At 42.9% G+C, this 17,077-nt stretch overlaps 1 protein-coding gene across 2 annotated transcripts; it reads right to left on the reverse strand.

The window, feature by feature from the left end:
* Positions 1-751: 751 nt before the first annotated feature.
* On the reverse strand, positions 752-16,547 carry POLR3GL (RNA polymerase III subunit GL). Of its 2 annotated transcripts, none has more exons than XM_072427969.1 (8): positions 16,480-16,547; positions 14,327-14,482; positions 12,979-13,108; positions 11,233-11,301; positions 8,782-8,838; positions 7,030-7,103; positions 3,450-3,560; positions 752-2,435 (listed from the first exon to the last, which is right to left on the reverse strand). In XM_072427969.1, the coding sequence occupies exons 2-8, from the start codon at positions 14,444-14,446 to the stop codon at positions 2,349-2,351; spliced, it is 648 nt and encodes a 215-aa protein (XP_072284070.1). In that variant the 5' UTR covers positions 14,447-14,482; positions 16,480-16,547; the 3' UTR covers positions 752-2,348. The 2 variants fall into 2 exon arrangements, with proteins under 2 accessions (XP_072284070.1, XP_072284069.1); XM_072427968.1 differs by having other exon boundaries at positions 16,463-16,515.
* Between the last annotated feature and the right edge of the window lie 530 nt (positions 16,548-17,077).

The following is a 17,077-nucleotide window of genomic DNA, read 5'->3' on the forward strand; positions in this document are numbered from 1 at the left end:
GAGCGCCATCTAGGGGAGAAAAAAGCAACCACAATACAAATAGAAAACCAAAGCAGTCTCCAGCAACCCAAAAAATATGGGTTCCCTTCAACACGAATCAATAAGTTAATGTGTCCAATATACGTAATTGTTAATGCATATAGCGATTTTATCCAATTGTGCAATTCCAACTTGTGGTATTTGTTGGAGGAAGACTGTTCTAGGACTGTACAAAGTCAGCTCTATAAAGATGGTTTGGAGTCCTATGCACTTATTATCCAACACTTGGCCTCCCAAATGGGCACAAACTCCCACAGACACCTCTGCTAGAGGCTGTTATGGTCACAAAGAGGGTGGGAGGTGATTGCTGCTGGTTTTGGAACAGGATGAACAACAAGCTCTATTAGGTGTTCAAATATTTGGCCATATTGACCAATTAAAGCAGTTGTGAAATGCGGGTGTGTGCTGTATGCCTCCAAAACACTCAATTAAAATACCCAGGATTTTCATTGCATGCCTTGTCCCAACTACTGAGCAATTCCTAGCTGTCATAATGCCTGCAGGGCTGTGCCACACTGTGCCAAGGATCCAGCAACTTTGGTGGGGTGCACTCGGCAGGAACTTACATTAAAAGTCTCTGGAGTGGTAGATGAATGCCAAGGCAGGCCATGCACAATTCAGTTCCTGGAACTCAGCTAGATCGTAAGAAATAAACAATAAAAAGAACAACAACAACAACAAAAACAATAAAAAATGAACTGACACAGGAAAGTTCTTCATATTTTTTTATAAAATTTTTATAAATATCTGGGGTAAAGAGATGGGACATTCACAATAAAATAATCATATCACATAAATACAAACTCACAATAAACAAACAATATGCAAATGTTTGCTGACTCTCTGATCTCAGTGTTTGTGTGATATAACCTACATGTGTTTCTGTGACGTGTTAGAATAGATCTGGTTTCTGTATGTCATTGATCACTGCGGATCATTATTACAACTTGAGAGATCACAGGATGAAAACTTCATTGTGCACAAACCAATTGGTGCTATACAGGAGCGCCCTCTGCTGGCCGGTCACATTACAGCAACTATGTTGCTAGAAAAATGAAATAAAAGCAGGCTTTGATTATTATCATAATTATTACATGGTATTTATATAGTGCCCACATATTACACAGCGCTTTACAAAGTCCATAGTCATTTCACTAGCTGTTCTTCAAAAGGGCTCACAATCCCGAGTGGATTGCACAATTCCTAGGGGTGTGGGGTAACACAGACACTGCCAGTCTGCCCTTGGTCCACCGGTGACAATTTCTTTGTAAGTATCCACACTTTTGGGTGTGCAGAGTGCCCGGTCCCCCGCTGTGTGATATGGTTTCTCCTGGCAGCCACAAGGCACAGTAGTGATGAGTAAATCACACAGCGGAGGGATGCCACATCCATCACAAAGTGTCAAATTCCAGAACCAGAAAAAGCTCTATGCAAGAGGGTGAAAACTGGATTCACTGCCTTGTGGACTGGTAAGTATTAGTTTACAGGCTGCTTTATTTAGCTGGATAACTGATTAGCTGGGCATTTCATTAAGCACAAAGGTACTCAATTTAAAACCAATAAAACTTCAAAGACATAAAAAGTACATTGCATATTAACAACCAGGAATCCGGAGTCAAACATAAAACTGTACATTATAAAAACCAATATTTAGATATCTACAACATATCCCCATATCATCCCGATTTGCATTTTTACACACATGCTAAAATACACTTTTTTTGGCTTGAAGAATACTTAAAACCTACCAAGCAATATACATTTTCAGAAATCGAGGAACCTATAGGATAAAAGGGATGATGGTTGTATGTATTTGCACAATTGTTTTACATTATGCTTTTTAATAGTATTGTGCAGACGTGACAGGTGCTCTTTGAAGACATTGAGGGTTGATTGGGCTCCTTAGGTCCCCATGCACTCTGCTTTACCATATTGAGATAAACTCAGTCTGCTGTAACACCTTTTGTCATTTAAAAGTGAAGGCTTCCTGTGTGGGCCACTTATTGCCTCCGTCCAACGTAAGAGCCCTAATGGCCACTGAAGCTCTGGACAGTGGATAGAAGGAGGGCTGGGATTAGCCCAGAAGTCAGGCCCCTGGTAACAAAATGTAAGAGGGTGCACTGAGGGGAAATAAATGGGGCCATGTTTAAAATGGAAGACAGGTTCTCTTAAAACAGAGTTAAAAGCAGCAATATAAAACGTGTTAAAATGCTCCCTGTACACTTCTGCAGCTCTCCCTGTTCAGATGCCGAGCTCATCCCACAAAATGCAAAGGAGAATCGCCATGTTCCTCTACGGTGGTCTGGAGATCAGTAGGTAGCTTCGTCCATGTTGTCATCGCTGTCGCCACCGAATTCTTCCCCGTTATCAAAATAGGACATGATGTAGTCAGTCTCCTACAGGGAACCAGAGAGGAGGGAACACTGGGGTCAGACAGGTCTTTCAATAACAGATTGTGAAAAAATGGTTCCTTATTATGGAGTACAATGGGCCTGATTTATCAAAGCTCTCAAAGGCAGGTTCAAGATAGGCTATCATAGGTGAACCTGGGTGATACAGAAAACCTGGAATTGATCTGGTCCAGGATTGAAATTATTTGCCAGCTAATAGCAACCAATTTAAGAAACCCATTTCAGGTTCGCTGGCACCTATTACTATTATTGGATCTGGCCCTATTACTGAAGCAGCTTTCTAACACAAAAAGTCCCAAAGGCCCCTCCGCTAACCAATAGAAAGTGCAAGGAGAATACACGAGGCTATCCAAGGGTAAAGAAGTCTGATTATTTTCATTTCATCATCAAGTCCAAAACGTTTTGAGGGATTTTTTAGCTTTCGAAATGCTTTGGGTTTTGCTGTGGTACTCCTATTCTCCTTGCACCTTTCAAGATTTGTATTACATGATTTGCCCCCACTGGGGAGATTTGTCCCTTACTTTCTGCCCCAGTGACACCCGCAAATCTAGGGAAGTGAGGGCAAACTTCCCCATTAGGATGAAAGTAATAACATTTGTTGAAGCAATATTACTGGCAGGAGACGATTCCTAGAATCCGTTTAAGGGAGGTGAATTCAGAGGATTCACATCTCTTGAGATGATAAAGCGTGAACAATAAAATGAAAACCACAAGAACTCAACCCATACATTGTAAGAGATGGGATCCTCACCCTTGACCTCATTTTAGGGCCCGTGGTCACAATAATAAAAATTCTACAATCCTTTCAATCTGTGCCATGCCAACCCCCATCATGCCATGGTGCCAAGTGGGTGCTTGGCTGGTAATGATTCTGTACAAATCCAAGTAAAAGTGATATCCAATATTTAATATTTCAAAGCTTTATTACTCTCAGATGTCACATTTGATGCATGGCTGCTATAGGGAGCATGTGGAACAGACATCTTCCAGCTCTCTTACCTCCTCGTGCTCTTCTTCATCGTAGTCTTCCTCTTCCTCCTTATCTTCCTCCTCCTCTTTGTTTTCTTCTTCTTCCTCGGAGCTGACTTCCTCTTCTTTTTTCTCTAGATTCTGCAGAACACAGAAAACCGTTTTGTTATATAAAACAGAACCCTTCCAATAGGCCATTGCATAAGTTATTTTGCCCTATTGGTACAGTATACTGTAACACCGGAGTGCCAGCCCAATGCCCAATTGAGATCTCAAAGCTTTTCATCTCCTTATAGTCCTGCACCATAACCCAGTGACTTCATCGCAGTGCTAGTGAGTAACATCCACTTCCTTCAACACCAAAAACTTTTATTGCAATAGGAAGAGGAGTACTGGCCAAGCCCAATACATTACTGTGAGCAGTGTGGTAAGTAGGTGTCCACGCTCTGTCTTTTGAAACTAATAGTTTGTACTTGCCCCACCAATAGAATGAATGTGCTTGCATGGCTGACACTACATTTTACAACAAAAGGCTGCGTTTGGCCTTCTATGCTTGCTTCTAAGCATACCTCAGTAGGACAAATTTATCATTTATCCCCCCAGCCGAATTCTCTAAGATTTGCTGGTGGTGAATTCTATGGTTGTATTCTCCCTACTGGTCTCCTATTACAACAATGACTCCTTCTGCCATCTAGTGGCCAATTATCAAAAGTGCACACCTGTCACAATAGGTAAGAAACTAATTTTATGATCCAACTAAGAGGGAATAATTTATATTCAAAGAAATGCACTGCAACGCAAAGCAGGTCAAACGCAGCTTCTCTGCTGTCATGTGGACTGTTCAATGACTGTCAATAGGAAATTGATGGTCTGTGATTGAGGTGCAGGATCACCATGTCCATGGACATGAACCCCAACTTTGGTCCCTTTAGGTCTCCACATCCTGATTTAGAAAGCCAAAACAACTGCTGTATAGGAATGTAGAAGTAGGACTACGGAATGGAGCCTGGTATTATAAAGTCTACAGACTAAATATCTATCTGTGACAGCAGTTGTGCTATGGCAGCCCAGCAACTAACATTTTCAAATCAGCAAAGTCAACACACGTCTTTTTTTCACAATAGGTTTGTACAGATTTGCAAAGTGCTCATTAATATTATTCAGCGTTGACAGCGGTTACAGACACATTGGGATTGATTTACCAAAGGAATGTAGGCTGTTCACTTAGCAAAGTGAGTTATCTCCTTGTAAAGAATATTACGACCTTTCAGTGGCAGGAGAAGACATGAGCACTGTACATACATTCTGTTCTATGGGTAGGACACGAGTGGCACCCCGCTGTGTCCTTCTCTATAGGTAAGTACAGTGGTTGTTCCCACTCGTTTCCAGTGTTTCATCAATCTGCCAGGGCGTTTGATGAATTACTTTGGATGACCATTTTACCCATGTATGTAGCATTAGTGAAAGTGGTGAAAATGTACTGTCGTGTGCAAAGGAATAAAAGAAAAACATTTCTTTGCACATGATTGGATGATTAAGGTCAACAAAGCTTCACCTCATTCACTAAACTAGATGAATTAACCCTTGCAAGGGGATAATTGACAATCATCTGACATGTGTAGGTAGTTTTAGTGAATTCGGTGAATCTCATGCAAGGAAATAAAACAGAATACACATGATTGGATGGTTAGAGTCAACAGGGCTTCATCTCATTCACTAAGTGAAGTAGCCCTTGCAAGATTATGAGTCACTTTGCTAAGTGAACACGCTAAATAGCCTTAGTGAATCAATCCCAATGTACAGGTATTGTTCTATGGAGAGGAGGAAAAGGAGGTGCCTACAATAGTATATTATTGGTCGTTTTGTGATCATTCATGGCAGGACAAGCCGGTCTGATGCTGCACTTTCACACGAACGATCGTCTTGGGTGATAAAAATTCAGCACCTGCACGGACCCTTACTTTCCAAAACGGATGTATTCCGACACAGACAAAGGGAAGCATTGTTACTAAGTCAACAATCGCTGTCACAATATGGAGCTCGTGAAGGGGCCGCTCGCCTGTCTAGCAGCTGTATTGTGTGTGTGTGTATTGTCTGGGGATGATGAACAATCTAATGATACAGCAATCATGGCTGCCGGGAGGAGGCTGAAAGGAAAATGTGACAGCAGGAATTGTGGCAATTGTTACTGTCATATTATTCCCACGCTTACTAGAACAGGCCTGGGCCCCTGCGCGCAATACACTCAGACTGTGAATGCTGACGTGCGTCTTTCCTACGGAAAATGTGGAGTCACGGGGGGCATGCTGGGTAATAACAAAGTGGCTGCCTTAGATTCTGACTTCTGAAAACTAGCTGAGCTGATTCAGCGGATGACAAGTCACAGACAAGGAGTGGTGCCTTTTCCTGCCCTCTATGCCTGCTGGGAGCAGCAGATGGAAGAGGTCATCTCTCTGCTCTCAGCACATTGGCATGCAGATTACCTGACTGGCTCCCTGTCCCTGCTATGTGTGCCCCATCAGTTATATGAGATTGAAAGCCCAATAACCAACTGATGGAGCGTGCACATTATTTAAAATATGATTGACACGAGAATCTTAAGCAATAAGATACTATTTTTTTTCCCTTTTAGATACCTACAGTGAATAATTGCATGCCAATTCACACCTGCTTCAATATGGGGAGCAACCTGTATACACTGCGCTTGCTCACCCTATTGTTACCCAAAATGATGCCCAATGATCGTTGGGGTTGACAATAACTGCCCATCAGGAGTTTATGTTTGGCTGTCACCCCACTAGAGAGATTCTTCCCTAACACATTGTACCTGTACAGTCCTAACCAAAAAAGTTGTTGAAGGTGTCAATGGGACTGGAGAGTACAGGAAGGCGACTTTAAGGTACAGAAGCACAAAGGTCAGAACCCTTCTCCAGTCCAGTGTTGTCCCTGGCCCCTCTTAGCCCGGTGCACCACCCGCCATTCTTCAGTAATCACCCGGCTGTTTTTGGTAGTTGGGTCACAATACAGGGCTGCCACCCACCTACAATTTCTTCCTACCCTTTTAAAAAAAAAAATTCCGACACATTTAGGGTGCTTAACGCTCCCTTTATCAGGGAAGTGGCTGTTATCTCTCTGCTCAACAGTGTTGTACATTTTCATCACCATCCAATTTTTCTATTGTGAGGAAATTGCTGTGTTGAACATGGTGAAATTTGTGATGTTAGATGAGGACTCAAACAGCACTACATTACACCACTGGAGAGCAGGGGGAGGGTAGCAGCTGCCCTGATGAAGAAGAAGTTGGCCCCAGAAACGTGTTGGTTCTATTTATCATTTGCAATAAAGATTTACTGATTTCACATTATATCCTCGGCACTCATTCTTTTTACGTTTAGGACAAGAACTTGACAGAGCCTCTAACCCTCGCCAACTCCATCAAAAACAACATGACTTGCAGAAGAAATGTTTTGCTAAACACAGCTGGGGTTGTAGGTGATCTCTTCTGCAACATTTTGTAACTCTTTATTGACCAAGACCAAAAGGTTTTAGCTGGATTTGGTGTAAAAAAATTCGACCACTTTTACATAACACACCTGGAAAAAATGCTTACCTCCAATTTCTTGATAATCTCTTCCTTATCTAATGGGATCCTCTGCTTGTGTTTGGGTAGGACGACTGAGGACTCTGCAGGAGAGGCAAACAGACAACTTTTTATGAAACTGTAACCAGCAACAAAAAGCTTCCCATACAGAAAACAAGACTCCTTTAATTTCCAAGTGGATATTAGAAAAAAAATAATCTATAAATATAAAAAAGTCCTTAAAGTAAAGCCACCAATCTGATTGTGTTATCTGGCACAACTGAAAACCTTAGGCAAGGAAATTGTTGCCACAAACAATCTCAGAGAAAATCTAGCACTTATACAGCGATACACGAGGTTCATTTAGCAACCAATGTGGTGGAGTCTGGGTAACCACGGATGTATTTAATGGAGGATACAACCTGGGAATAAACCCAGAGAAGTGTTACACCTGTACTGCACATTCATTTTGTGCACACTAGACGGCATTATAATCAAATTACTTCTATATATACTTTTTGGTTTTGCCAAATCAAAGGTATGAATGGCGTTTTTTTGCATTTCAAAAAGTATGAAGTGGTACTGCCACTGGATACAGGACTGGCAATGAATCTGTTCCTAATATTCCAATCACTTTCCCTCATTGAGATTGGAAACTCAGATGGATGGGTCTTGACAACACTACTGGAAAATCAAAAAAAGCAGAGCACAAAGGACTAACAACGAGGGGGGTGATTGACTAGACTACAGGGGAGATGGCATCCAGGCTAATATTGAAATTGAAATGTCCTGCTGTGAGAATTCAGTTTTGTTAAACCATGTGCAGCTAACACTCTGTAACTTTTTAAAAGTTTTTCATTAAAATGAATCTGTGCTTCACCCATGAAAGAAAAGTTTAATCCAATGTTCCCTTTGCAACAAAACCCTCCCAACCCTGCCCTTCTTTTCCCTCCCAAACGGCCCGGTTCAGCCACTATAGGTGAGAAAAGGAAACCCTGCGTAAGATCTAGACAGATCTCTACTTAACCACCAACCCCTAGGGCCCAATCATCAGTGCAATCACATGCTAATCCAAAGGCGAGCAAGGGAGGGGAATAAAGTGAGCAAAGCACGGGAAGGAAGTCTCTGGGAACTCTCAAAGTCACCTGGTAACTGGGATTTGTCTGGCACTGCACAATACATACCAGGAAAAGCTTTTATTTTAATACAGAAAGACACATTGAGGGTGTTAAGCTGACCACTCCTGAAGATGTTAGATGCCTGGCTGTCATGCTGACTAAAGCTGTGCACAGGCATAGGAAATCTGTCAAGGGAAAAGGGAAGGACAAGCTGAAGTCACCCCGCTGCGTCCTCCTCCGGAAATTACAGCGGTCGCCCCTGCTTGGACGTATAGTGATCTGCCTCCATATCATGTGTTTTATTTTATTAATATTATTATTATTATTAAACAGGATTTATATAGCGCCAACATATTACGCAGCGCTGTATATTAAACGGGTTGCAAATGACAGACTAATACAGACAGTGATACAGGAAGAGAGGACCCTGCCCAGAAGAGCTTACAATCTAGTAGATTTATGTGAAGGTTGGCTGAAGGGACCACTAAAAGCAGCCGGGGGACACCCTGGAAATTAGAACACTCCCTGAATTCTCCATAATTGAGAAGAGGGAAAGGTGAGTATCCTTGTCCTCATTTACAGATAACTTCCATATAAATATATATTTATTGGACTTTACTGCAATGTGCTATTACATATAAGAACATGCAGAGATGCCACTTACTCTCCTTCTGTATCTTTCGCACTTTGATTTTCAGCTCGCGGGGTAACAGCTTCCAGTCTGAAAGACACAACAAAGAAAAGAAAAGAAAGCATTAATGGATTAGAAAGGTTAGAAAGCCCGGCACTTATCAAAAAGCCCAGCACTGCCAAAATGCAAGCATACACTGTCCTGTGTCCAAAAGGAACAAAGGGTCTCCTGTCTTCTATAACCTGTTAGTTTTAAGTACAGAACACTCAGAAAGGAACTATACAAAGATTTTTGTTGTATTTTGCTTCCCAGCAATGGATACAAATACAAAATAATATAATATATCAGGCATATATCTACAGTAGGCACAACTTTAAATGAAGGCCCAGTTCTTTATTATAATAGAAGTGACAAAATGAATTAGGGAAAAAAGTTGTCTGATTACTCGGAGATGGGGATACTTTCCTCCCTTTGCTCTCCTGATTGCCTGCTCTCCATATCCAGCCTTTAAATCAACAGGGGGCCTCATTAATATCACATCTCTTGATGAGCCGCTCGGCAGGTCGCTGTGAATTCTGATGGCTGGTGGTTTAGAATGGAAACTTGCAGAATTTGCACCTTCTGTGCAAAAGGCAGGACTGCCATTTGTACACACCAACAAAAATCACACATTACATTTAAATGGCCACTTTAAATAAAACATTTCTTTATTATCCTTGTTTCTCACCCCAAACCGTTTTCTTAGCAAATTACTTTTTGGTAATCGGTTACAAAGTTTCAAGCCGTTACCAGCACAAAACTAAAGGTTCGTACACATGTCAGCTTTCCGGTGTTCTCCCCAGACCCTTTTAGCTGGGTGCACCACCCGGCACTTTTCAGTACTGGTTACTGAATAGTTGGGTTACAATACCCTGCCACCTGCCTAAAAATTCTTCACACCCGGCTTAAAAAAAATTCTGGGTCCTGCTCCACAGGAAACTACATACTGAAAAAAATGACTTAGAGTTTATACAGATAGACATCAAATCCCAATCACAATTCTCTTCAGGATATTACGGTAAACGCAAGGTTTATGTTACACCCCAAAGGGGCAGTTCCTTGACTCACAGGACCTGGACTAAAAGATAACCCGGAACAGGACTGTCATGGATCACAAAGTGGTGAGTTTATGTATTAGAAATAGGTACTGCACCAAAAGATGAATTTTTACATTTTAAATTGCAGTAGGGCAGTGGCTTCATATATTGTCACTAAAACTGGAGGGCTTTATCTATCTCGGGTATTTATCTGCTATACCTTATTATCTATACGGTTTTTCTAAAGTATCTAGAGAATTTACGTATAAACTCGAGTATAAACCAAGACACTGACTTGAAAATCCATTAAAATAAGTAGTTTATGGGTCTGATTTATTAAGGCTCTCTCAGGCTGGAGAGTATGTATTTACATCAGTGAATCTGGGTGATTCAGCAAACCTGGAAAGGATCTGGTCCAGGGTTGAAAATTTTTGTTAACAAATGGAAATCCATTCCAGGTTTTCTGGATCACTCAGCCCTCAGTGATGAAAGTGTATCCTCTCCAGCCTGGAAGAGCTTTAATAAATCAGGCTCTATATTTTGGTAACACCAGTAGATGGCTCCTGTGCGTAACATACCCTTCCTGACGGAATTTATTACACACTTTACATGAGGACACATCATCATCTACTGGTGGCTAACAGTAATGCACAAAAGATCATTCAAGAGAGCAGCAAGAGATTCATTATAAACAACTAAAAAATACAAAATACTTCAACCTCTAAAAATGGAGAAAAAAAGATATACAGACTGAGCCCATGTGTTTTTTGCCCTTTAAATAAATGTTTTAAAAATATTACATCATGAATTTATTTATTCACATGCATTTTACTAGCGGTTCTGTTGATTACTGTTTCAAATGTTCGCAGTGAGGGCTGCATTTTTTTTGCAGGTTTATACTCGAGTTAGTGCAGTTTTCCTCTAATTTTAGGTAGCAGGTAAGTGCCTCAGTTTATACTCGAGTATAATATATATTTATATCTAGTCTCAATCTGCATTCTGCCATTTATTTATTAATCTTTAGTATTCATCTACCAATTTATCCATTACTGCAGACTTTCTGGTATATCACAGTGTATGGAGCTATCTATAGGGGGATTATGCTTCTAAAAATAATTTCAATACAATCGTTTCATGGCTGTGTATACCATCAGAGTGATCAAAGCCTTATGGATCTGAAGTATCTGCTGTATACCAGAGGTCTGTGGATGGTCCATGCGACATCAGGGATCACAGCTGGAGGTGACAATATCCTCAGCGCGATAATCCCACCAGTGCCAGCCTCAGAACCCCGAGCCGATTATTGGGTTAGTGATAGCACCGTGTCAGTAATGGGCCTAACCTTTCCCAGGGCTGAGTATATATCCAGCTCTGAATAGACCCGGGCACACAGGGACAAGGATCTTACCAGGGTGCCAATCAATGGCATTGTCAACAGGTCCAGACGTCTGATACTTATCAGAGTAGCGTTCCACATCTGAGAGCAAGAAAGAAAAATAACAGAAGGTTAAAAATAGCCATTCCTGCGTCACCGAGAGGCAAAATCAATAGAACACCACGTAGACAGAAACTCTTCCCAGCCAACCAGGTGGAAGGAAGCAGGCGACGCTTCTGTAGTCGCTGGTGAAATGTGTCACAGGCCCGGCTTTCTCGGCTTTATGGCAGCAAAGGACAAATTAAATGAAACAATCCTAAAGGATTACTGAAATGTAGAATATTGTGTGAATGTTGGGACTGGGGAACGGTGGTATGGCCTTAGACAGATGGTGCTGTGGGGGGGTCCCGGCTAATTCATCTCTGCTGCTGGGCAATTAGGAAGATGTAAGATGTGTCAGAGGAAGCCTGGTCAGTAAATGGTGGGAGGGGGGCTGATAGCACTCTAAGTGCATTGTGACAGACAACATAGCTGCTGGGTCAGGGATTCCTTATCAATGCTTAAAATTACCAACCAAGGAATCCACTTAGTGCAGCCCAACAGGTGCCCCAGGTTCTTCAGGGTTACTGCCATTGCCTGGTGAGAAAGGATGGGGAGCAAGTACAACTGCAGGATGGATGTCTGCCTATATGCATACATGGAGGGCACCCTGGGGTGGGTAGGTAAAAGCTGTAGGGGGTGCAAAGGCAAGAGAGGTGGCTGGCAGGGGTGCAGGGTCCAGATCTGTGGGTGGATGGGTAGGGGTATAGAGGTGGGAGCCTAGAGGCTGGGGGAACGGGGGTGTTACAAGGTGGGAGCTGTGGATAGGATAGAGAGGGGGTGCAGAGGTGAGGAATGTGAAAGAAAAAGGGAAAGGGGTGTCAGAGGTGAAAAAAGAATTGTAGGGGTATAATAGTTTACACTGCAAAATATTATGTATAGTTATAGTGAACCCCTGTTGGATTTTTATTGCTGTTGGTCTTGGTCCCTCTCTATTTGCCCTTATTACTATTTTTACCAGGACAGAATGCAAAACCCAAAACTTTAAGCTGTCGCCAGAATAACAGGTGAGGGGACACCGATGACTAAGGTGGGATTTCCCCCAAATTGGCTTTAAATAAACTTTAAGAAATCATTCAATGTGATTTAACTGACACTAGTTTATGGCTATTTGTTATTAGTCAGTTAAAATCCTGTGAATAGCAAATCTCAAACACAGAGAGGGAAGGGAATGGAAGCCAATCACATGTGCCATATGCAAACCTGCTGACAAGGAACATAGGAGAAGGCAGGGAGATGATGGAAGTGAAAGTTTTCTGGAAGCGGTGGTCATGCCAGAAAGCCTTGTAGCTGGTTGCCATTTTCATAAATGAACACAGGCTATACCACTACTGGGGTGAACAGTCTCTTTACCCCTTTATAGGTATGTCTCCTAGTGGTACAGCAGCTTTTAATCGTGATGTGAATGCCAGACAACCCAAAAAGGCTTCCGCTGTGTACATAGAGAAGCCACATCTGCTCATTACATATGCTGAGTCTGTCTACTCAGAAGCAGCGCAAAAGGTTGAGCCTCCTCTGATTTTATTATCTCTAACAAATAGGGTCTGCCGGAATGACAGTAACAGTCACTAATGACATGAAACACCCACAAAGCCCTTGGTAGCTCATGGGATCTCTGACTGCTGCAGCACAAGGTTGTTTTCTACTCTAAATACAAAGACACTGCAAAGCTGTACCCACCTTTCTTTGGCACAGCTGGTTTAATGTAGTAAGGCAGTCCCTTCATGGCTCCTCTTAGTTCCTGTTTCAATGCCAGCATGTACTCCACCTCTTCACCCGTCTGTAGGGGGACCGGCTTAAAATCCAAGGCCTGGCAAGAGAAAATAAATAACAACATGATGCTAAAACCTAAACCTGCTCTCCAGTGTTCCCTTCATTAACCCCCCCTAGCATTCTAATTCTGGCTGGGGATCGGAGGAAGAAGACGTGTCCTGAGGACCTGCAGGGACCAGCAGGACGCCGGGGGACGACAAAGGAACAAGCTAAGTGTTTTTAGCGACCCGGGTGTCACTCAGGATTACCGCTCTTTGCATGGGAAATCCACCCCAAGTCACACTCGGGATTACCGCTGGGGGGGTTATAGGATAAAAAAAAAAACAATAATAGGTTTGAAATAAAAGCCATTAGGAAGGGGGACAGAATAGTTCAGAAAGAATTCACATGCAAGCATGTGGTGGCTAGCATTCCCTAACTCTACCCCCAGGGATTACAGCATTCTCCCTAGAATTGTTTTTAGATTGGGTGGGAAGAAGCTGTAGGCAGGTAGCAGCCCCTGTATTTTCAGTAACCATTCAAAAACACCTGGGTGGTCACTGAAGAGTGCTGGGTGGTGCACCCAGCTAAAAGGGGCTGAGGAGAACACAGAATTAGCAGCCACTTTCATTTATTTGGGGGTGAGGGGTAAGCACTGACACTCGGAGGTAGCTAGGGAAGCCAATGGGATTATAGGGCTTGATCAGAAGTGGTAACATGTAAATTAAGACCTAAGAAGAACCCCCTCAACCCCCAAAAAACTCATTACCTTCTTTTCTGTTAGAGCCCAGGTCCAAGTATGGAGGTACATGCAACCTCCTCCCAAGATGAAGTTGCTCGGGTCTATGCAGATAATCCCCAAGCTCACATAGTGTTATGAGATGACAACATATTCATGTAAACTCAACTGCATCTTATGCAAAGCCCATACTTGGCCGAGACTTAGCACTCCAGCTCTGCAGAGGTGCAAGGAAGTACCAGTATATGAGAAGGATATGGTTCTTTTTAAAGAAAACTTGTCACTTTGCCTTGTCCTGAAAAAATAACAGGGTCTCTTTAAAGTGGACCTTGCACCTCTGCTCTGCTGCTGCTGGGATATCCTGCGAGGAGGCGGTCAGTCAAACCTCACCTTGGCTGAGTGAAAGATGATGAAGGAAGAGACTTCAAAATCATGATTATTTACATTAAGAAGTGGGAAGGAGTTCAATAAAGAAATGTTGAACTTCTATCGAAAGCTTTAAAATCTGGAAAGATGCAAAAAAAAAAAAATACTTACAGGAAACAAAGGAGGAGGCTGCAGTGTGGGCGGGGGCAAGGATTCACCTCGTCCGATGCCGACCGCTTGAATATTAAACGTCATCTGGCCGCGGCCGGCGCCTCTGCCCTTTCCTGCCATTTTTTTGGTGCCCGGTTCACAGCATAAAAATTAGATCTGTAATAAGGTAAAAAAAAAAAAAATATTATTAAACTGCATTTATATAGAGCCAACATATTACACAGCGCTGTACATTAAATAGTGGTTACAAATGACAGACAGATACAGTGACACAGGAGGAGAACCTTGCCCAGAAGAGCTTACAATTTAAGCTCTTTTGGGCACATTTTGTCATAAATAATTATCGAATGGACCTGCTGGCATTATGCAAGAGACTCACTATGGCTAAATACACACGTGCAATAATTGTTATCGTTAGAATACGAATAATTAATGACTGATCAATGAATATTTTGAACAATCATATAGTGCCAGATTCTGTACATGCTGAAACGATATGATCACACAAATATAATTGACCAACAATGTACACACACTAGACTGGATTGTTTGAACGATGCAGGAAGTGAGATGTACAGGAGAAAATGTACCGCAGAACAATCCACGATCACTGAACGACCGTACACACAATAGACAGCAAACGATCGTCGTTTGAACAATTGTTGGTGACATTACTCATTCATCGGCGGCGTTGTGTAAGATTATCAGACGATCAGTCGTTCCAACGATAATTATTGCACGTGTGTACGTAGCCTAATTCCCACAGCAGTTTCAGGTTCAGTACAACTCACTGCGGCCTCATTCATTCTCTATGGGGGTGCCATAGATAGAAGCTACATGTGGGCCACAGTAACCATCAGTAAGTGGGTTGGCTCTGCCTATGTTTACCTGAGATCTCCTGTGCAATGTAATATGCAATGTGTGGTCACACCTACATTGCAGGCCAATCCTCAGCACTATATGGGGGGCTTTGCCCTGGACTTCATCCAACCCACACACCACCCTTCCTCCAGCCTGACCTATGCGTGCCACCATTGTACAGTATAAATGGATGCTCTAAAGGAATTTTGCATCTGATCTAACTGTATACAGTTATCTCAATCACATTGTTATTTTATGACTCTTTTGCAACATTTCTTAAGCTGCGTACACACCTGCAATTTTTCTCGTTGGAAAGGATCTTTCACGATCCTTTCCAACGAGAAAAGACACGATGCATGAACGATGCTGTACATACAGCACCGTTCATGCTCTATGGAGAGGGGAGGGGGAGAGCGACGGAGCGGCACCCTGCTGCGCGCTCTCCCCTTCCCTTTCATTAGGATCGGTCGTCGTCCATCGTCCATGGATCCGCCAGGACGGTCGTCGGACGATGGACGACGACCGACTGTACACACGGCAGATTTTCGCCCGATAATTGGCCGATACCGATTATCGGGCGAGAAAAATTTGCCGTGTGTACGCAGCTTTAGTTGATCCCGCCAGTAACAGTGGGCTGACAATGCTGCAAATATCAGTAGCGCCCCCCCCCCACCCTACCAATGTGAGATTCTAAGTTGCTGAGTTGAATTAAAAGATGAATTACATTTTCACTGCGAATATTGAAGGGGTATATATTGGTTATGAGAGATTGGCCTGTATCTGAGCCTCCGTTATATTTATTATTGGCATCGGTTTGCCTGGGGTGCCAACAGACTGCCTTTAAATCCTTCCTGACTCTGAAATATAAAGTGGTGTCCCTGTACATTGTCCCCATATAAAGTCACGTAAACAAAAAGTCAATAGGGAAGAATAAAAGCCCATTAGAATGGGAAAGATCAGAGATTTATATTTTATTGCAGCTTGTGCCCTCTCCTACTGGTGACAACATCACCACCATTTCTGATCCTGTTGTCACAGGGACAGAAAATAGGTAATGTTTTTCAGCCATTGAAAGAAATGTTCTGCCCCAACCATGGAGGGTGTGAGGCCTGCTGCTATAAAGCCACAAATGCAGCCAATGGGCATTGTCAAGCTCCAGCTCTGCAGTGAAAGGGTTAACCCCGCAAGCCCTCTCTAATTAGGCCAGAAAGCGGAATTCATATCGCATCGTTCGCCCCAGCCACGTTACCACAGCGTTCGGTATCGCACACCCACCTCCTCGATTTATTTACCTCGCAGCATACTTCCCCCCACGTGGAGCACTGGCATCGCAGCACGCAATGATGACGTCAGAGCCCTGTCCGGGCGATATTTTTAGAACGGGAGCCCATTGGCTTGAGCAGACGCTAGTCAACGTTGGTGAGACCAATGGCTGCAGAGTAAGAGTGAGGGGAGGGACTTGCCCGGGGAAGCGAAAGGTCCGAGGCAGCGTGTTGTTGCCATGGAGATGAGAGAGCTGTTGTACCAGGGTGATGATTGTGTGAATAAAAACAAAGAGCCATCAGAGTGCAGTCACAGGGCACCATAGCAGCCATTACACCTCTATAGAATGATTGTATGATACATGCACTCATATGTTCAATCAGGTGGAAGAAATAGTGATGGTGGAGGCAAAGGAGAGCTCACTAAATCCATTGCATGAAATATGTTTACACCTGAGAAAGTACAGAGGCCAATAAATGAACCATTACTGGCAGGATCTATTCTCACAATACAGGTTCTCTTTGAAATGAATTCTGCCCTACATCCCTCCCTTCATGAAATCTGCCCCCTGGCCTTCCCTATAATAAATTAGCCCCCTGGCCTTCTCTTTAATAAATTTGCCCCTCC

This window comes from Pyxicephalus adspersus, chromosome 12 (assembly GCF_032062135.1).
Source record: "Pyxicephalus adspersus chromosome 12, UCB_Pads_2.0, whole genome shotgun sequence".
Taxonomy (NCBI): Eukaryota; Metazoa; Chordata; class Amphibia; order Anura; family Pyxicephalidae; genus Pyxicephalus; species Pyxicephalus adspersus.